The sequence below is a fragment of the Plectropomus leopardus genome, chromosome 5, assembly GCF_008729295.1.
Source record: "Plectropomus leopardus isolate mb chromosome 5, YSFRI_Pleo_2.0, whole genome shotgun sequence".
Classification (NCBI taxonomy): domain Eukaryota; kingdom Metazoa; phylum Chordata; class Actinopteri; order Perciformes; family Serranidae; genus Plectropomus; species Plectropomus leopardus.
Window position 1 is genome coordinate 18,700,671 of NC_056467.1, and position 22,225 is coordinate 18,722,895.

The 22,225-nt window shown below is 40.3% G+C and overlaps 1 protein-coding gene across 2 annotated transcripts in view; it reads right to left on the reverse strand.

Moving 5' to 3' along the window:
- prkd2 (protein kinase D2) overlaps positions 1-21,525 on the reverse strand; it is a 43,008-nt gene extending 21,483 nt beyond the window's left edge. For both annotated transcript variants that reach the window (XM_042486374.1, XM_042486373.1), the window contains exon 1: positions 20,514-21,525. In XM_042486374.1, the coding sequence (XP_042342308.1) occupies positions 20,514-20,843 (330 nt within the window). In that variant the 5' untranslated portion in view covers positions 20,844-21,525. The remainder of the gene's footprint in view (positions 1-20,513) is intronic.
- Positions 21,526-22,225: the final 700 nt, after the last annotated feature.

Sequence of the window (22,225 nt, forward strand, 5' to 3'; positions counted from 1 at the left end):
TCGCACCATAATTCCCTCTATCCCAGTTAAAATGTCAGGCACGAGACTCAGAAAGAACCACTCCACCTTTCTGAAAGTGATGAGGTGTTTAATGAGGGGTTGTCATGGCAACGGGCATGTAAAGACGTCAACCATCTGCCCTCATTAGCTCCTGACAACAACTTGGCGCAACGCAGGAATTTTTCCTTTTGTGCTGACAGTGTCAGCGATGGAACAAACATGTTACAGATCCGACGTTCTATTTTTAGCCCCAGTGAGGTCACACTCTGACGAAGAGAGGGAGCAGACGACACATATGACAGCCTTCCCTGCCCTCCCTGTGCCGTCACTCACCTGTAGAGTCTGTGCTCATGCTGGCTTTGAGAAAATAGGGCATGATATTTTCATTTATATAACACTTTTTATAACACAATGCATGAAATCACAGCAGTTGAGTGACAGCTCTGTGCCAAGAGCACAAGGAATTGGGTAATACCCATGATGTCAGCGAAGCGCTGGGCTGGGCAGTCACAAAGAAGGAAAACACAATGACGATGAATCAACTCAGAAAGTGTGTACACAAGGAACGACAGCTGAAAAGCTGTGTGACATGCAGTTTACCACACTTTCACATGTCACAAACCATAACTGGTTCACTCAACTGAGGGTTGATTAACTTAGTGAGTTCACTTTATACTAAACACATCGGCAGTTAGAGGTGGATGTTCTGAGCCTTCTTGTTTCTCGTGGCTGTTCATCATCGTCAACTCCTTTAACAAAGACGTACGCAAACTTGTACACAACAACCGCATAGGAGACATAAGTCACAAATGTGGTGAGAGGTTCAAAAGAAGATTAAGAGCCCGTGCAGCATCAGGATATAATTTGTCAATGGAAATAATGAAAATCCGTAAAGGCCACATGCAAAAGCTTCTTTCTTCCTGGATTTAATGTATTTCCTGTTGAAACCTGATACTGGGGAAGGACATTAAACATGGAAGGGATGCTGTAAAAGTCTAAACCAATGCGACATCCGTTGGGGATATAAAGGCAGTTTTAATTATTAAAATGCAAGTCTTTATGGTTTTCAGGCTTCTGGTTTGCCAGTCTGCATGGTCAAAGACAATGACTTTCCCAGCATGAAAGAGAGATAAAGTAAACAAGTGTTTTTGCATTTCACATCTTGTTGTGTAAAGGTGTAATTCGGGATTTTTTTCGTAATGAGCATGACTACAATACACTTTGCCTTTACATTTTCATGTAAAGGCAATCATTTACATGTTTTCTATGTGTGTGTGTGTGCGTGTGCAGAGACATAATCAGGTTTACATTCCTGACCTGCTAGTTTCTACATACCAGAGATAACTGTGTAAACCTGCGGGACTAAAGCGGGGGTGTAAGACCCATACACACAAAATGCAAAATGAAAAAAAAAAAAAAAAAACCAAACACATGACCCACAGGCACAGAAACATCCAACAGTGATGTGTATGTAAATATGCATGCACAAATAGATTCCTACTAATAACACACAAACATGCATGCATAATTATTTTAACGTGGATAAAGCCACGACCCAAAGAAACAGAAATACACACACAAATATGCATATAAAAAAATACATGGTAAACTGGACATGATTCATGCAAAGAGCCGTTGAATCAAGCATGCATACAAAGAACTGGTCAAAGACAGAGAGTAGTTAACCATACAGTTGATTGCAATGGACAAAGTTCATAGAAAAGAGACAGAAACAAAGAGTCTTGTACAGTGTGTGTGTGTGGGGGGGGGGTGGGGGGGTAGCCGGTAAGTGGAAGAGGCTTAGTCTCAAGCAGCAGCGCAGGGACAAAGCATCTCATTCTGCTCCAAGCATCAAGCAGGACGGGGTGGTAACACGAGAGCCGTGACCAGGCATGAGAGAGGGGTCTGGGGATAAAGGAGACACGCACTGCTATTCTGAAGCAGCCTTTGTTGGTAGTAGCTCCTGTCTCCATCAGCCCCCACCCATCCTACTCCACCGCTCTGTCTTTCCTTGGCTTGCTCCTGAGCAGGTAAGCCGATAGGAACCTTGGATTCAATCCACTCTGGGCAATGAACAAGTCACTGATTCATGACAAGAGTCAGAGACAGAAAACAGGCCTTCATGAGGGAAGAAATGGTACGTCTGAGTGACGAGTAAAGAGGAAATACAGATGGATTGAAACAAAATGCTGATGCTGAAACTACTTGTCTATGAAGTATACTTACAACTCTTCCCCTCAGAAAAACAACACACAGACACTTTAATCACCACCAGCCGATAAGCTAATTTCTTTCTTTCTTCTTGCACTACCATATACATTTGCACTACTATTACTTTGCCTTGTCTATTTTTAATGTGTCATTGTTTGAATTGTACAGTTTTATTTATCTCTTTTTAAATATATATATATTTATGTCTACTCTCTGTCACAGAGAGTTGAGAGTAACGTAATTTCAATCCTCTGTTTGTCTTGTACATACTGCAGAATTGACAATAAAGCTGACTTTGACTTTGACTTTGACATGAACTATACATTATATTAATTTTGTGTCATTAAGTTGAAAAAGCCTATCAAGTTTGCAAAACACATCACCTTGTCTGCTGAAATTATGCTCAGAGGAAATAACAATCCATAGCAGCAGGCAGCGGTAGCCTGTATTCGTCACTCTAAAAGAGAAACTGCAAGACCCACAGGACAGATTCAAAATGCTTGCCAGGTAGCTAGCCAGATAGCACATTAATAACACAACCCGATGTTAAAACAATAAAGGATATTTTCTGTGTACACTTATGAACTGTTACTAATTTTTAACCAACAGACTTCACCGTCTCTAAAGCCAACACGTTAAATAGGCCAACAAAAGCAGACAAGGGCCAATTGGTGCCAACTATGCGGGACACACCGCAAAGACTAGGGCGACAGACATTCACTGACAACCTGACGTTGACCCATTGCCAATTATCACCATGCTGCGTCAGGGCCTTTAAGCCAAAAAAGTTAGAGGAGGTGGAAACGTTCACATACTTGAGCAGTTTTGTGGACACCACCGGAAGGACAGAAGCCAACATGAAGAGCAATAAGGCCAGGGTGATATTTAACATGCTCAGGAAGATAAGGAACTCAAAACACATCTCTATCAACACCAAGATACATATTTAACTCCTGATGTTGCTGTATGGATCAAAGACATACAGAACAACAAAACACACAACAAACGTCTGCTATCATTCACTAACAACTGTCTCAGGAGAATAAGGAACATCTGTTGGGGATACAAAGTAAAGAAAAGAACAAATTCGAAATTCTTGATTTACAAACTCTAAGGAAAAGGTGGAGTCGGACTGGATACATCATCAGAAAACCTGCCACAAGCATCACCAGACAAACCCTGAAATGGAGCCCACAAGAAACAAGACAAGAGGTCGCCCCAAGAACAGCCGGAGTAGAGGTGTCCAGGCAGAAATGTTGAGGAGTGGGCTGAACCAGGGAGACCTAGAAAAAAAACGCGGAGCGACCGAGTGATATTTGTCAATGGCCTATGCTCCCCGGAGGAGCAAAGGGCTTAAGTAAGGTTTAAGTAAGCATCCCAGTTCTAGAAAATACTTGTAAAACTATGCAGTGATGCATGACTAACGTTGAAAACAAGGGCAATGTATTGCAAATTTTTTTCTCATGCAGAGATGAGCACACTGCGTATACCTGCACTACAGTCAAGAGTCAGTCAAAAGATGGTTGTCGACACTGTATGCTACTGTTTGGAAGTCCTAAAGCAGGGTTGCTAATCAATAAATACATGCATACAGATCGGGTAGTTAGAAGAAAAGCAGTAAATGGATTTTTTTGAAGTGATTTTAGGTACATTTTAAACCAAATGTTGTATAAGTTTTCACTTATTATCCAATAAGTCAAAAGAGAAAGTGAAAATCAATACAGCACCACACTGTTATAGAGATGGTCAAGAAGTTGAAGAAATACACAATGCAATGATTAAATGACATAATGGCATGTACTGTATATTCGTTACAATTTTATTTAATCTATTTAATTTATTATGTATATGTTTGCTGTATGGTTTCTGTACCATATGGTGCACCGCAAATACAGGATATAAAAGAAGAAGTGAAAGCAGGTCCCTCATTATCATAATTTATTCCAAAAAATATGTTCCATCTTCCATTTCCATCACATGTTCATTTTATCAGTTCCTCAATTTCATCACTGTAGTGACATGGAAAAAACTTTATCTTAACTTTGATTATTGTAACATGCAACTTCTAAATGCACGTAATTACACATAATGTGCTTACTGCAGCAAAGAAACTGTCAGAGGAAATTCCAGATAAATATCACAGACTAGCTTTGCCAGTTGTACCTTGATTAATATACTGTCTCTGGAGAACTGGCGGAAATTATTGTTTTCATTCGAAGTGACAATCATGCTGAAATATGAGGAAAGGGAGGCAGTCTTTTCTGCATGATTGCTTATAAATTAAACCATGACAATTAATTTCCCAGTGAAGCATCTGCCTCTGTGTTGACATCAGAAAAAGTCCCTGTAGTGGCAATGATGCCCTCAGATCTAATGAAACACCAACAAGAATAATCAAATGAGTGACATTGATAGAAACTGAGAATGACTACTGTAAACCCAGGTGCTTCACAGGCCTGTGGTGACATCTTGGAGCCTTTATTCCAGATATATTAGAGATACATTTTGGCACCAGAAACAGCCCAGTCACCAGAGTAACGTGTTGGCATTGCATGTCTCTGCATTCCATGGTTAAGTTGCACTTCTACATTTCATATGTACCATATCAACATTCCTAAAGTAGTGTTGTTTAGATTACCAGATATTAGGATTATCAAGTAATCTGAACATGAGTTTCTCAAAAGGAGGTGGAGGGAATGGTGGAAGGCACGACACCTATAGCACTAGCTCCAAAACTCGCTTAAAGTCATCAGATGACATTAAACTATCATTAACATCATTACGCATTAACAAAAACTTTAAAACTTTTCTGAATTAGATTAAATAGAAAAATCCTCCATGGAACATCTGAAGCATGAGAGCTTAATTTCTGTACAGGTGTTTTTTACTGACTCAGTGTTTATAGCAAACAAACCAGTTTTTTTTTTTAACGACACATGAAAAGATTTAAACCTATTTGTTTCAAAATTTTAAAAAAAATAAAAATAAAAAATTAACACCACATTTCCAGCAGTGTTTGCTGCAACCATGCCGGACATTTTTTAACAACATGTGAGAACATTTCTATATGTTTGTTACAAAAATTTAAAAAATTAGTTTTTTAACAACATATTCCCAGCTGTGTTTGTGGTAACCAACCGAGCACAACATGATGTTTTTCTAAATCCAACCAAGTAGTTTTTGTGCCACCACACAATGGCCACATCATTGTCACAAGATAAAATTGAAAACTGAGATGTAAAGTTTCAAAATATCCACTACATATGAAGTTTAATATACCAAACATCAAATGTAACATATCTGTGATTTGCAGAAATATACAATGCTTCGATCTATTCTGGTAATTGGGTTGGCAGTTGACACCTTACTGATCCACTCTTTGCACTGCCCTTCATCCCTTTACTGCCAGCGTTAATAATCATCTGCTTTTTCTTTGATATACTGACAAATCTACTTTAAGAAGTTCTCCAATGAGAAGCAAATTCTCCATGCTCCAATGTGTGCCATGGACGCACAAACGCTGCATGCTGAGTGCCACAATAGGTGCATTACTGCACTCTGAGTCATCCCCTTTTCCTTTATGCCCGCTCCACTCTCCTCTCCACATGCTGTTCTTTCTTTCCCTCTTTTCACTCATCTCTCCTACATGTGGCTCTGCTTCAGATCCTAATTGAAAGAAAGGGGGAGTAAAAATGCTGGAGGCTAGACACTGAACTCCGGTCATATGACAAATGTGTGGTTACATTTTTGGAACTGAGTTGCTTCAACTTTTACTTAACCATGGTCCTCTTGAAATTGTAATTTGTAAATCCACTAAAGCATCTTCTTCTGCACAAATACTGCATGCACACAGACACATGCAAAAGAGGCACCACCTTTTTAGTATTCTGCACAACTGCAACCACATCTGCATACATGACTGAGCATTAAAACAACAGTTCCACAATTTGGGAAATGAGCTTATTCTTTTTCTGGCAGAAAGTTAGAAGGAGCTTATTTATGAGCTTTAGGGTTGCTGGCAGATGGATTTTGTTACCATTAAACAGAACCTGGCGAGATGTTTATCTTTTTCTGGTCTTTGTGCTATGCTAAGCTGGAGTCTTCTGGCTCTCACTTCACTTCTAACAGACAAACATGAGAGTGATAGCTAGAGATGTAACGATGCATTGCGTGGCGGTTAAAAATCGATACAAAAAATGTGAGATTCAAACCGGTGAAATAAAAAATGAACCACGATACGCTTTTTGAACAGCAGAGGGTGGAATCTGCTTTTGACTTCGCTTGCTCGATGTGCCACATGTGTTCAACGTCCTATTTCATGGCCCAGACTAGAGACAACTCGCCAACGTGCTGCCCCACTAAATGCAACCTGTCAGTACCCTGAATGTATTACAGTGAAGTCAGTCAGTACCCAATTCGTTCTGTGCGTTCGCAAGCAGTCCGCCATCTTGGACAGCTACTTACAGCAGCCTCACTTAGACAAACAGGTGTTTTATCATGTTTTATACCCTGCCAGATCTGATCTACGCATGCGTGGTCAAACCAGCTTCTTCTGCGGAAACAGAGGAAAAACTATGGACATCAGACCCCTGGCTTGTTCAAATGTTGTACTACCCTTTTGTATATTTTGCATGAATTATTATTGTTATGCATCTTTGGTGTAAATCAAGTTTAGAGAAAAACAAAGAACTTGTCAGTTGTGGAGACAAAGAAGCTGTGTTCGAAACTGTCCTCTCATTCACTCACTCACTATTCACTATGAAGTGTGTATTAAATAGTGCACTTTATAGGGAATAAAGAAACAAGATTTCGGACACTACATTGGATTTTTTTTTCCCCCCGGAAATACACAGCTGTATTACATTGTGGTGTACGGGAGTTAAATGTAGGGTACATCATATGTACACTCAATTTGCTGTGCATTGTGGGTATTTTATAGTGCACTATATAATGGATGAAATTAACAACTGAGAATTTGAACCCCTACAACTGGCGAACACACTATTGCACTATATCTGTGATAGGGGACGGTTTTAGAACACAGCTAGAGACAGACGAAGAAGAAGACTGAAATATAGACTATGTTCTATTCATGGCTATATAAATATAGTAAAGTTTATAACTGATTTGAAGTTATTTCATCTTCTCCATTCACGTCTGCCCTGCCCAACTGGTCGCTTGTATCCATCCACAATCCCCCACCCCATTCTCTACCACGGAAAGTTTGACCTAAGTTATTTTCCTGAATTTACGCAGAGCTGTTCAGAAATTCAGCAACTTGAGTGGCTGTTTTGATGTGAGATACGTTTGAATTTTTGAAATTGTCACTCCTTCTGGTCGCGCCACCAGCTCGGTTCACGTCGCAGGTATCCCAGCATGCTTTATACGGGAAATCAGTCGCTTCCAACTACACAATGAATGGGAGTGGATTTCTGGTCGTGAAAGAAGTAAAGACGAGAAGATAACAGAAAAAGAACAGTCTGGAAATATTGCAAGAGGGTGTTGAACTACACAAATAGTACAGTGAACATGATGCAGCATGTGAACTGGCATCATACTGACGAGTTCCGGTCAGCACCGCCTACACACCTTACTCCTTAACAAAAACTACATGGCCAAACCACACTGATAGGCGCATTTGCAACCCCGCTCACCCAAACGAGTACAAGAGCCAAAGGGTGCTCAACTTCTTACTCATGAGTCGGAAATGGCCAACTTAGTTCTTCAAACTCGCCCACCCTGCTTTCCCCTCTAGCTAAAGCAAACCTTCCATACCAGCCACCTCTGTCTCATATGTAAGGGCTTTTTTCTATTTTTTTTAACAGCAGGGGACATTGTGAATGTCCAGAAATGCATTCATTGCATAGTTTGTGGTTTGCATTTATACCCTACCTCAGAAATAATAAAGGATTCTTTAATATGATACAGAAAAGAAGACAAAGTGCAATATCTTGTAAATTTTTTATTTGAAATAATTGATAGAATATTTTTCTGTAATCTTATTTTGTATTTAAAAGAATCGTTACATCCCTAGTAGTAGTATTTTCCAAATTATCTAACTATTGCTTGAAACTGGGCTTAGAGTGTACGCTGCATTTGAATAATGATCCTTATATTGTATATCATGGGAGTGTGATCACCATATAATGCAGAATTTAAGTCATTATGGTGAATAACACACCCCATGTTAACAACTAAAGGTCTAACAGTATTTTCCAGTTGCTTCTTCCACTGACCAGTCTTCAATATTGATGTCATGTGTTTATCTACTGAGGTAAGACTGTGGTTTTGCCCATTTCCCCTCATAACTGAGTGTCCCCTGCATGCAGACATACACACGTCTGGGCATCACTAACACACACTACACTGCACACTAGTGCCCCAGACCAACCCAACCCACCCTGTTAACCCTCACACTGAGCCCATTGTCTGTTGTCACACTTTCATACAGACATACACACGTTTCACACACCTGCATTATAGCAGCAAATGGTTTCATGCCCTGTAGCAATCCCTGTTTTTCTATGTGGTTGTGCAAGATACCTTACTGTGCATCTATATCGACTTCAGTTGAAATTATTTTTCTCTACAATCTAAACTAAAACCAGGATGCTTTCAGCTTCACTAAATGAGCCCAAAGAAAAAAGTCTTGTCAACTTATAATTCAGTCAGTTTTCAGCTACTTCAGGCAATAAATAACAAGACAGGCCTCACTAACTTCAATCTCTCCGAGTGTCATGAAACTATGCGTGTGTGTGTATGTGTGTGTGTGTGTGTGTGTGTGTGTGTGTTTATCTATCCTTGATCTCCAGTGCTACCCCCTTCTCTCAAAGAACCCTGTGTTGTGCTGTTTCTCTGACATGAGAAGAAATTCTCTCTAACTGGCTGGTACAAACTCTCCACATGCCACCAAATGCTGCTCAGCTCTGCACTGCGGCTCCCAATTGGATTACAGCACAAAACCGTTTTTACCGATGCTAATCGCCAGATTAGTATCATAAGGTCTCCTTGGCTTAGAACAAGAAATGCAGGAGCCCAAAAGGCTGAATGGGCTCTAGAAACACACAAATGACAAAAAAACTGCTTTATTGCAACTTGAGTCTCGTTTTTTTTAAGTTTTGGACATTTCAACTGGCTATGGAAACCAGAAATTATGTATTGTACTCTAAAATTAACTGTTGGGATCCGGGAACACGACAATCAATTTTATTGAAATGAATGGGGGAAGACACAAAGTTCACTCAAGTGTTGGCTAAGCACCTGTTAATTTTGACTGGAAAACTGAAACTTAGAGCACGCAAACCATGTATTAGAATTCCTCATTGCACAGTCAAAACTGTGTGCACTGCAAAGTCCACAAAACTGTGGCAAGCGCTGTGGGTCAAAGGTCAAGTCAAGTCACCTTTATGTATTTAGCCCCAAATCACAAATTTGCCTCTAAAGTCTTGACAATCTGTGCAACATGCAACCTACCAGAGCGCTGTATCACTGAATAGGGCATCCACTGATGTAATCACATGCAAATGACACCAAGCTGTTGCAGAGTAAACCCAAACAATAAAACTGAAATAGCATTTGATGATTGCAGTCATGTAAACGGTTTCATCAGCGTCTTTTATTAGATATTTTACCATTTTAAAATTAACTTTAATGTTCAATGTGTAGGATTTAGGTGGATATATTGGCAGAAATGAAATATAATATGATGAGTATGTATACAATTATCTGAAAATAAGAATCATCATGCTTTTGTTACCTTAGAATGAACCCCCATATCTCAATAAAGAGCGGGTTCTTTTCCACAGAGTCCACCATGTAGCATCACCGTGTTTCTACAGTAACCCAGAACAGGTAAACCAAACACTGGCTCTAAATGAAGACAGCTGCATTTTTGCATTTTTGTGTCAGCCACCATAGTTGGCAGCCCCACCACAACAAGCTGAACAGCATGGGAAAACACTATTTTTTTATAATGAAACTTCTTTATTTAGTATTTTTACTGGTTTAAATCACCTGTTGTTCACGTGTTGTTGTTATTTTGGAAAGAATGAGACCTCTGCTGAGAATTGGGCTCTTAGTAAAACCACCTGAACAATGAACACTGAGGGAATCCTAACCGGAAGTTCATGATTGGCACACGTGAGATGTTTCAGCTGGCTGCAATCTGCAATCTCCTCCGCTAAATGCCACTAAAGTCTACACAAAATCCACAAAAAGGTTCATGGTCAACAGAAAGTCAGTCTCAAAACTTTGATGTCGACTGTGTCTAATATTTTACTGCCAACCTTCTTTTTCTCTTCTAAATAAGTTTGACCAAACAAGGAGTTTGTTTAAAACATGTATAATGATCGCTTCTTTCTCTATCAATCTTGTTTTTAGAGATGCTGTTATGGTCCCAGTTTTTAGTTTTTAGCCGTTTACCTGGTGAGTATAATTTTACCAGTAGAAATGATGGCCAAGTTGCAAAAAACCAAACTCATCCTTTTATACACTCTCCTGTGTTACAGATTCTATCATGTTGTGCATTCAAACAAATGTTCATTTCAGGATCACAATTTCAGCTAATTCAAACAAGATTCAAATCCTTAATATCTCCATCATCCCAATTCCACTACCTGCCTCTCGGGCTGATACACATCCCTGTCGCAGGGCTCCGGACGACTGTGTGTGTTTGAATAATCAAATGTCCTTGTACGGGTTAAGCTTCCCCCTGCAGCCACTAACAGCCAGGAGACACCAGGCAAGGTCAGTCATGCAAAGCTGTTCCGCTACCATGCAAATGTAGCAAAGAGACACACACACACTAGTGAGAGCAAAGTTTATGGGTAAGCAGAAGTGATACATATTGCTGCGGGTCTACCCTTTTTTGAAAATAGACATGATTTTCTTAAGTAGATACACCTACTGTTAAGTTTGGAGTGTTTAACTAACACTGCTGCATTTGGTCAGCAGCGCCTGTGTTATCTTCACTCAATCATCAAATGTCATGCAGATAAAGTGTGGTTTGTTCTTTCACTGGTGTGCCCACCTGCCACTGTCTCACTAATTGACTGGCATTTATTCATTGATCAACAAAGGTTTGAGCTGATAAGCAGAGTGTATTTGCTCAGTAGCTCCGACACATACAGGAGGCTTTTTAATATTTCAAGCAGTGAGACTAAACTCCCTCATGACATTAGATCAGTACAGAGGACAAAAGCATGGCTGAAGGTTGTAATTCAGACCAAAATAAGTCAGTCCTCACCTACAGTGGGACAGCTGAACACAGAACTGTGTTGTTTTCATACAAACACAACCTTGTCTGTCACACTGGGCCTTTATCTGGAAATCAGGGCCAACTGTTACTTTACAAACTGTGTGTTTGTGTATGTAGCATGTGCAGGAGAGTGAGGTAAACAGGAGGTGGTGCGTATGATCCCATTCCCATGCCAAACTGCTTCTCCAGGGAGAGAGATAAAGAAACAGACCCTTCCAAAACGGAGGTGGAAACAATGGCCAGGGAAGGGACCCTCCACTACCACAGCTCTATGTGTGTGTGTGTGTGTGTGTGTGTGTGTGAAATTCCTTTGTGTTTTTTACCACCAAAACTAAAAAACAAAAGAAACTCTGGTCCTATTTCCAACTGTTTAATCATTGTTAAAGAAAACTTGAAAATTAAGTTGCAGGTTGCTGTTACTGTAGACGTTACTCTACTAAAACAAGAAACAGACATCTATTATGAAAGACTGACTGTTCAGCAATTTTTACAATATAAATGAATTCTAAGCACAGTGCCGTGCTGCATGTGCATCCATATGCTGGATTCGACACAGCTCGCTGGCTGTTAAATGTGTCATCACAGATTAGTCTGCAGACATGTTCAACAATCCAGTAATGTGACCACAGTGAGCACTGACAGGACTCAGCAGGTTCTCACTTGTGCTCTCACGGTAACACACACACATTGTAACACACCCAATGACATCAAGACAAATTGTGCATGTCATTAATGATGAAATACAACAACTTGTTAGTGTTGGTAGAATAAAAACCGTTAAGATGACACACCTTTTGGCAAACTAGGCAGGCAAAGAGGGGCAAGGATAAAAAGTCAAACCTTGACCATATAGTATCTTAACTGTACTGTTCTGTAGCTCCTTATGTTTTTAAACTGTGACGCCTGGCTTAAACTGTCATCAATGTGTAATATTCAGTGGAAAACATGATTCATTGTAGTTGAGGTAAGGTAGGTGTATGGGATTTTTGACTCATCACTTACTACTAACACTTATACATACTCCAAACATGTATCGTCCTGCCCTGTACAACCAGGCAAACGTGTGAATTTTGCTATATTTCTCTGCTCACTTGAATGTGTTTAAGAGGAAAAACACCTACAGAAAAGGTGAGGCTGACAGGGAAGGCAGTTGCTCTATAGGTTAATGCGGGCAAAGAGAGGAAAGTGGGAGAATGGTAGGTGTGATGTGAGGAGGAAGAGGACGCAGAGCTTTAGAGGAAGTCAACGATAAGGCGGGCAGAAGGGACCGGAGATGAGCGGATAAAGAGAGGAAGTACAGGATCTAAAGGGGAGGTATAAGGAAAAAGCATGAGAGGAGGAAGAGTAGGCGGTAGTCCTCCAAAAGACAATGAGAAGAAAATAATGTCTGTAGCTTTTTATCCGAAGGAACAAAGAAGAGAGGTGGATAAGGAAATAAAAGGAGACAGTAAAGGACAAGAGAAAGCAGGTGAAAAAAGACAGAACACTGTTACCCAACAGAATTTCTCTTAATATTGATTTTTTCCCAACATTATAATCACTCATTATAATGAAAAATAACCATTTTCAGAATGTATATATTTTCAGGAAACACTAAAGAATGACATCGAAGGCCATATTTTTTAAATTAAAGAATAAGAACATTGTTGATTGGGAAGAACAAGTTTGTGAAATGAGGAAAGGAAATAGCGACAGGAAAAAAAGAAGAGGGTCAGTGAGGCCTGTCCAGCAAAAGAGCAAACACATCAGAGCTACATCACGGTTGAATGGAGACAGACCTCTGGTTTCCAGGCCACACCATTAGTTCTTGTTCCATCAGGAGGAGGGGTGGGTCAGGGCAGCTGGAGCTATAGCCAGCTAAATGGGATTTTGGCAAGCACTAATGCCAGGTATACAGCCAAGCTAGGTTTTAGAGAGGTGTGGGAAGTGTGGAGTCTAGATACTGTTTGTAGCTAAAGGTGGACGTTGACTTCTGATTTGCGAGACTGGGTTTAATGCTCAGACCAGGAGACAAGAGTTGTTGAATGGGCATTCAAGCTGATCTATTATGCTCATTTTCTGGTTCATACTTGTGTTTTTGATCTTTAAGGATGGACTAGAAACCCAAAATAAATTATTTTCCTCATACTATCTGTGCTGAAACACCTACTTTCACCCTCTGTCGGAGACGCTCCATTTTAGTTCCTGTCTCTTTAGCCCTTCCCCCCAAAAAAAACATCTAGCCTGCTCTGATTGGTCAGATCTTCTGGGTCTTCCATAACTCAGCAACTCAGCAACTCCCTATAACATATCTATGCTGCAACTCTGCCAACTTCCCAGGAATAGCGCTGGGCTTTGAGACCAATTTCACATAGTGGCCAAACATAAATTACATCAAGTGATGTCATTGGGCCAAAAAAAGTTTTTTCCATAGACGTCCTTCATAAAAGAAACGTCTATAAATCAACAGATACATTTTTTGAGTGCAAAAACCCCGTTAAAAGAACTCGTTTCACTATTTGGATTTTATCCATTCAGACTGTTAACTTTTCAAAAGTCTAAAGCTGTTCGATGTTATTGCGTTATTCGCAACTTTAAAGAGCGCTAAACAGCAAGTTAGCCATTCAGTCACTGAAAGTCTCGAATGGGCTTCTTTTTTTTAAAAAAAAGATTATTTTGGGGGATTTATTTTGCCTTTATGTGATGAAAGAACAGTTTAAGCATGAAAGGGGGAGAAAGAGGGAATGGCATGCAGCACAGGGCCGAGGCCAGAATTGAACCCGTGGCCTCTGTACATGGAGCGCCCGCTCTTCAAACTGAGCTACCGGGCACCCTGTCTCAAATGGGCTTGCTCTACGTGCCGGACAATGTAAAGTTTCAAAGGAATGGACATGGTCCCGCCTTCAATGCAGTATCCAGATCTCTTTATACATCTATGAGCTCTGCAACATAATTGCAACTGAGGAATGACAGCAACAGAGAATAGTGTTTCTTTCTACTGTGAAAAATATCAATAAAATCCTCAATAAACACAAATTGACAAGTTCCAGCAGGAATAAAACCCCAAATCTGGGAAAAATTAAAAACATCAGCAACCAAGATGAAATGTTTGCCTGGCGTCTACATGAAGCTACATGTAGCAGTGTACTTGCAGCTGAGGAATGACTGCGTATAGCAGTACATTCTCCCCTAAGAAATCACCAATAAAAGCTTCTAAACCCAATCAGACATATTCCAGCAGGAATATGATAATAAATTGGCAGAAACTGACAACATCAGCAACCAAGATTACATGTTTGCCTGATGTTAGCCTGTAGCTACATGTAGCGGTTTAGGGTACTCAGTGTAAATGCAGTGTAGTGTGTCTGGAGCAGATGACCATTAAAAAATCTGTCACCTTGTCTTAAAAGTAGAAAAATAGCAAGAATATTTAGAACTGTAGGAAAACTGAAGTTTTTGCTCACAAGGATTACTTTGTAAGTTTAGGTCATTTTTTGGAACTTTGGCCACATTTAATATGAATATCCAACACTGTAACATTATATATAGGCTATGACAGAAAATTAAAAAAAGCATAATAGGTCCCCTTTAGCTTTGCTGGAAGTTGAAGCCAGAGGAGTGTTTGCTCCTCCACAGAGAAATGAATGGAAAAACGTGTCAATGGAACACAAGAAGGGAGCCTGTGAATAAACAGAATCGGTGACTCACCCTTTCTGGGATGGGAGAGATGGCCGTGGGCGGGGGTGTGGGGTACCAAACTGCCTTCAATACCCCTCTAAACACACCAATGCAGGCATTCATGCGTGCACTCACAGTCCAACTCATGTGTCGCACTCGGCTAGCCAGACAAGGACAAGCTGTCAATTGTCCAAATCTCCCACCTAAAGCTGTTGCGCCTAGCAGGGCAGGAATTCTGTATCCAGGGGATTTTGGGGATTGCCAGGAGTGTGTGTGACTGCCCTAACAAGGCTTGAGAAAGATCAGGCTCTGAGTGTCTTTTTGTTTGTGGGAATAAAGGTTTTCTCCTGCTTGATTTTAAAAATAAGTCAGGGATGGACAAGGAATAAAAATGACTCTGAATATGATCACCTCATCCCTCTGAACTGCTCTCAACAAAAACACTTCTGAATTCCACACCGCAAAGGATTGCATTAGGTTAAATACAAAAATGAGAGTGGAATGAGGGTTCCCACACATTTTTGCCTATACATTTTCAAAAGCTTTCCATAATATTTTACCCCATTTCCATGGCTTTGAGTAATTCTAAATGGCTAAGCCTAGAAACACGCACTTCCGAGGAATTTGCAAATAAGCAAACTGCTCTTATTTTCTATCTTTACTTGAAAGTTAGACATTCCTGCCACTAAATAGTTGCATACGTCAACAGACCAGACCAACACATGCAGGTACTTCACAAAATGTCAAGGCTGCGCCCCTTTTTGGGGGATTAAAAAATGCTAATCCAATCCATGGTCCTGCAGCACAACACTTGTTGTACTACTACAACTTTAAATGCAACATATTTTTCATGATGTTTGATATGCTTTGGGAATTTTATGGACAAAATTTTAACGATAGCCCAAATCCTTTTCCAAAACTTCCTGTTTATTCCAGAGTATTTCCAGGCCTGGAAAACAGCTTTTAAAATTTCACAATTTTTTCATGACCATGGGAAGCCTGTGAAACATCAGCCATTACTGCATATTCAAAAATGTATATTATACTTGAATTCATTCCTTTATGAAAATTCATTCTCTACATTTGACCCATCAATACAATTTAGGAACAGTGGACAGCTATTGTTGGCTAAAGTCAGGGCCTTGGTCAAAATCAAGACTAGCTGGCTAAAGTATCCTAATACAAATCTTTCATATATTCTGGAAGGGGAGGAAACAGGGAGTGCATGCAAATTCCACACAGAAAAGCTGCATGTAGTCAGAGTACAGTTATCTTCAATCAGCTCAGTCTTAATGTTTAATACATTGGTGGGTTACTTTTAATTAAATCAGTCTATGTACATTCAAATAACTGTTAAGTCCCTTAACATTCGGTTTCGTTTCACTTTTCTCATTAAATATATTTCAAGTTGGGAAATTCATATCATTGTACTTTCACTCATTGTTTCACATATAAGGCAGCAACCATTATTTTTATTATTTGATTATTTTATTATCAAATAATCTTGATTATTTCATTATGAAATAATCTGCTGACTATTTACACACTTAATCGATTAGATATTCAGACAATAAAATGTCAAAAAATTGTGAAAAATGCTCATTACGATTTCCCAGAGTTCAAAGTCATGTCGTCAAATAGTTTCTTCTGTTCAAAAACAGTCCAAAAGATTCTTCATATGCTATCATATGGTAAAGAAAAGCAGAAGGTCATCACATTTAAGAAGCTGGAACCAGCAAATGTTTGACTTTTTTGATTGAAACGACTGATATCAAAATAGTTGCCTAATAAATTATTCAACTAATCGTTGCAGATTTGATCAGATATATTCTTTTTTTATCTTGTTCTAGCTCCTCGTTAAAGCTACAATGCATATCCTGAGAGAAATACTCCAAATTATAACCCTTGTTTGTTTTCGTGCATCATTTTATACACATTTCCCCATAATTCAGCCTAACATATTTGGGGTCAGTGTATTGACTGTCCCGTTGCTGAAACAGTGGGACTGAAAATGCTGAGCAGGAAGAACCAAACCATAGCAGAAAGTTTATTTCTCTTCTTTTGCTGACAAGGGTGTCTTTTTCTAAATTAGATGCTGTGGAGCGAGGACCACAAACTGGCGTATATATAGATTTCTGCAGACAAATCAACATTCCATTCTGTGTCTAAAACACTAAAACAGTTAAGTCTAGATGGGTGTCACCATGTTCAAATTTCTATGGGATTGTCACCATTACACTCGACTGTACTGTTGCCTGGGTTGTTTATTAGTTACCCTTAGTGCAACCTGCATGTCAGACTGACCTCTTGACTTTCTGCCCTGCATCCAACTCTTTTTCCTCACAGCAGCATGTCACTGCTAGGGTTAAGTTACTTAAAATCCCTGTATGCACACACACACACACACACACACACAGGCTCCCACATAGTACTGCATCATCGCAAGCTCTACTATACATAAAAATCACAATCAGCCAATTTGTTTAAGCGTGTATCGTGTCATAGAATCATAGACGGGAGCTGTTTTGCCATTGTTTTTCAGAGGTTCAATGAAGTCATTTTCTTTCTTGCAAATTTTCAAAGTGATTCACCAAGGGAAAAAAGGTAGTGAAAGAACTTCAAATCTAAACGTAGAGGCACCTTAGCCCTTGCTGATTAATCATGGTGACCTACGCAAAAACTCCCAGCAGCAGCAGCACATGGCTTTTATTAGCTTTGCAACTTTGTTCTGGTCCCATGTGATTCAAATGTAAAACAAAATCTATGCACTTAAAACAGCAAAAAATCTTTTTTAACATGACTTTTAGCAGCTGCAGGTATTGTTAAATCACAGAGGCAACTGGTTGATTAGGGTTCATGAATCTTTATCTCTACATTTTGTGGTGTTTTTTTTTTTTTAATGGCAATGAGTTGAAAATTATGCAAGGAAGGGACTTTGAACATTATGCTAGCTCTGAAAAAACGAGGGAAATTAAAATAAAAGGCATCAAAATCTTACTGAGTATGAAAAACTCCCAACAACAACATGCTCTTGCATTACACAGGAGAGTTTTTGGTTTGTCACAGAAAATACAAAAAAGAGGAAGAGAAGAAGATGAAGCTGTGAGAGGACTGGACAGGCAGAGACATGCAGCTGCTGTTTACATTTTGTTAAGCAACACCTCTTATTTGTTCAAACCGCATCTGTTCAAATCATATGGAAACATAGCTGGGAGCATGCCACACTAAAGCTAGTGATGTCAGAGATCCAGCATCACATGCTCAGTGCACCTGCATTATCTCACCAAATTAAACCAGAGAGCCACTTGCTGTATATGAGAGGGGGAAACAAAGACTGCTGTGCACAGGAACAGATTAGCAGAGAGGGTAAGCTGGCTGGAGACAGCAGTATTTCCTGGAAGATTTGCAACTGTGGGGAGTTTTACAAAGCTGCTCTGAGCAGGCTGTGGAAATCTGCTAATCAAAACAGCCTAACTGGCGTATAACATCACATGGCCTTCTCAAACTACCACAACAATGTTGAATAATGTTATCCTCTTTGTGTTTTCTACTTTGCATATATATGGAGACCATTTGTTGCCCTATATAGTTGAATGACTGGTGGTTCTCAAATACTGTGAAGACCATATTTCCCATAGCACTCATTGCTTCCTGTTGCAAAGAGGGTGTCACTTTTTCACCCCTCTTCCCCAACCCTGCACATGTTTGTTTTGAAGTTTTCAGTTTAGTACAGAATTAGTTTGAAGTCATTATTTCCGTACATCTTTTACTCATTCGACCTTATAAAAACCTCTCATGGAGACTCAGCAGTTTGTGCAGGAGAACCGGTAATGTTGAACACAGCCGAGAGGCTGCAAAGCATTTGAATGATAGCCTTGCTCATTTTTGGAAAATACGCTTACGTATCAATTTCAATCATTATTTTATAAAGTTGGAATGCTGAATGCCACATTTTCAATACAGGTGCATCATTTTGAGTAGAAATGTTATACTGCAGTTGACAAAACAAAGTGACAGCATTGCGAATGTAGAAAACAGAACAACTTCAAGTTGTAGAATACTTGACAAAATTATGCAATCACAGGAGGGCTGAAAATCACAAGAGGCCCCCGGAAATTATCACAATACTTAGGTGATGATACAATATTGTGATTTCAAAAAATTTGCAATATACTGAGTATTGCAAAAACATATATTGAGATTTATTTACATTTTTTATGAACTGCGAATAATCGCCCCAAAGGAAAACTTTGTCAACATCTGTTTTATCTAATAAGATAATGTTTTCAATCTGGATATCTAACTTCAGTTATTTTTATTGCAGCAAAATTTGTCTAAAGGACTGAAAAAGCTGTTGATTATTGTTTTCGTAGGTGATCAAAACTTTAATTTGAATTTGTAAAAAAAATCATTCATTTACATAATGAAAAAATCAATACTTGGTGTCCTTGTATCGATACAATATTGCCATGCAAAATATCATACAATGCTGTATTAATTTTTCCCCCCAACCCTTGTGTACACACACTCACACACACACACACACACACAAGTAAAAGCAAGGCGGTAAAGTTTCTCCCCAAGGACTGAAAAACTGATTTTAGTATTCACATCGCACTGAGGAGAAGTGAAAGGAGCTTTTGACCATCACAAAGACAGGTCACAGGCACCGAGGATTTTGTTGGGAGCACACTGGGATTACATATATCAAATTCAGATCTCACATCTGCGTTTTCTCTGTAGCTCATGTTTGCACCTTGCTTTTACTGATCGAAAAGAAAGTTACAGTGCTCCTAAGCAATTGGACATTGCTGCATGTTGAGACATGGTATAAGGTAAAAAGTCATGTTAATTGCTGCAATTATGGACTTACATTTCCTGTTTCATGTTCAGCAGATGTGTTGGCCCATGTGACCAGAGCCAGATCCAACTGTCTCAAAAACTGAGCCCATCAAACATCCATCTGCTAGTCTGCAGTGCTGGATGTGACATAACAAAGCCTAATTGAACACAGTGTTCACTTCCAACTGTGCGACAGGAGAAAAAATGCTAATTGCTGTGATTAGAGCAGAGCAAACTGTGACATTTTGTACTTTTTCTCAGTCTGTCACAGCTTTCTGTTCAAATACTTTATGTGCTTGAATGTGTAGAATCCCTTCGTTTACTTGTGAGAATAGCAGAGCGTAAACAAAGGCTTTTGTGCAAGACTGAGACACAGAAAAGGAGAGCGAAAGAGAAGAAAAAAAACAAACAGATATGAAAGTGTGGCATGAGAGCCTTGTACATCAACAGCTTCCATCTGGAGACAACTTACTCTCAGTTTTACCTGACATGCCACCCTCCCCGGTTCACACATATGACCCCACATACACAAAACCACATGTCCTACCTTGGTGTCAACAATGGAACAGGCGATTTGCTTCACATAGGCCAGGTCAGCGCTCTGGGGCATCAAGACAGACTCTCTGGTCAGGCCGATCTGGATGATGAAGGAAACTCCTGCTGGAGTGGGAGGCAGTGAAGGTATCAAAGTCCCGCCAGGACCCTGTCCAGGTGTCAAGTCCATCATAGGAAAACCACCCTGAGCAGCGGGCATGGAGGGCATGGATATGGGGGTCCCCTGCTGCATCACAGCTGAGCCCGGTGGTGAGGAGCCCCCAGGAGGAAAGAACACCTGGGCCATGGCCCCTGAAGACATACAAGGGCTAGCGTTAGCCATTCAGAGTCCTGTTTGTTAGCTGCCTGGAGCTCTCAGAATACACGCTCAGAAACACACAGCCAGGTGCAGTCTCAGAAATCTCATTTGAACTGTCTCAGTGGAGGAGATAGGGGCACACACACTGACACATGGACACACACTGAGCAAAGAGCCCCTGGTTCCTCTGTGTCCTGTGTCCACCCCCTCCCAGTGGATCAAGGACGAAATCCTTATCCAGGAAGTGGTGTTTCTGTCCTCCCTTCTGCCTCTTCTTTTGTGCTCTCTAGTCTTCACACTCCTGGCATGACAAGCATGTGCAATGTTTGTGACAGACGCAGAAAAGAAAGACACAGTGAGAGGGAGCAAACTTCTCTCGTGCTTCTTGCTTGCCTTCCTCCTTCTTCCTTCCTTCCCCTCTGTCGTCCAAAGAAGTTGCTCTGCAGGGGAGAAAGTCCAAACTCGATTGTGAAACTCCCGGCCGTGGGAGAGAAAAAAATAAAAACAATGCCAAACTTTGTTGTGCCTCTTCTCCAGGCTGAGTTACAAAATGGCCTCCTTAAACAGGAAACTGTGAGAATGAAGGAGAGCAAGAGACTGCACTCCTTTTACGAGTACTTGCCCTGTTTCAGTTTCAGCCCCACTTCAGTCTTTTTTGTGAAAAAGCACAGAGAGAGAGAGAGAGAGAGAGAGAGCTGTGTGAGGGTACCTCCCTCTCCCCCTCCCTCCTGTCCTCTCATCTGTGTTCTTGCCACAGCCAGAGAGGAAGTGAAATGACTGACACTGCCTGAAGCCAATAGCCTCTCAGACACTCCCGCCCTTTTGACTCCCCACTCCATGGCCTCTCCCTCCTCCCTTTTCCTCCTTCTCTGCCTCTCTTCCTTGCTTTGGGGTTATTTGTCTTGTTTGCTGCCTCCCTGATCTCAAGCCAGCATAGATCTTCTTAAACAGCCTGAGGGGGCAGCTCCATGCTCAAAAACCCTCCCATCTCTTCCTTTTTACCACATTAAACTCTATTTCCTGAATTTTTTTTTTTTTTTTAAACTTTTTAACACCTTTTTTCTTTGCATTTTTAGTAGACACACCTCAGGCAGACTGTAGAATAGGATCACACCTACTGCAGAGTTGTTTTGTGCAAAGTTGACTGAAAAATAGGGAACTTTCAGGGCAAGGAGGGTGGTACTTTGCACACACCCGAATATACAGTATACTTAGAATTGAGGCTGGGTTACCACAGTCATCAGCATGACTGTGAGTTTGCTCCAGAAATCTACTCTTATTTTGAAAGCATGCAGATGAGAAGAAAAACGTATTACCCTTGGTCACAAACACCTCCCTGGATAGTTATGCTTAAACTCACTAACCACATTAAGTTCATCTTACTTTCCTCCAAGGGCCATCACATT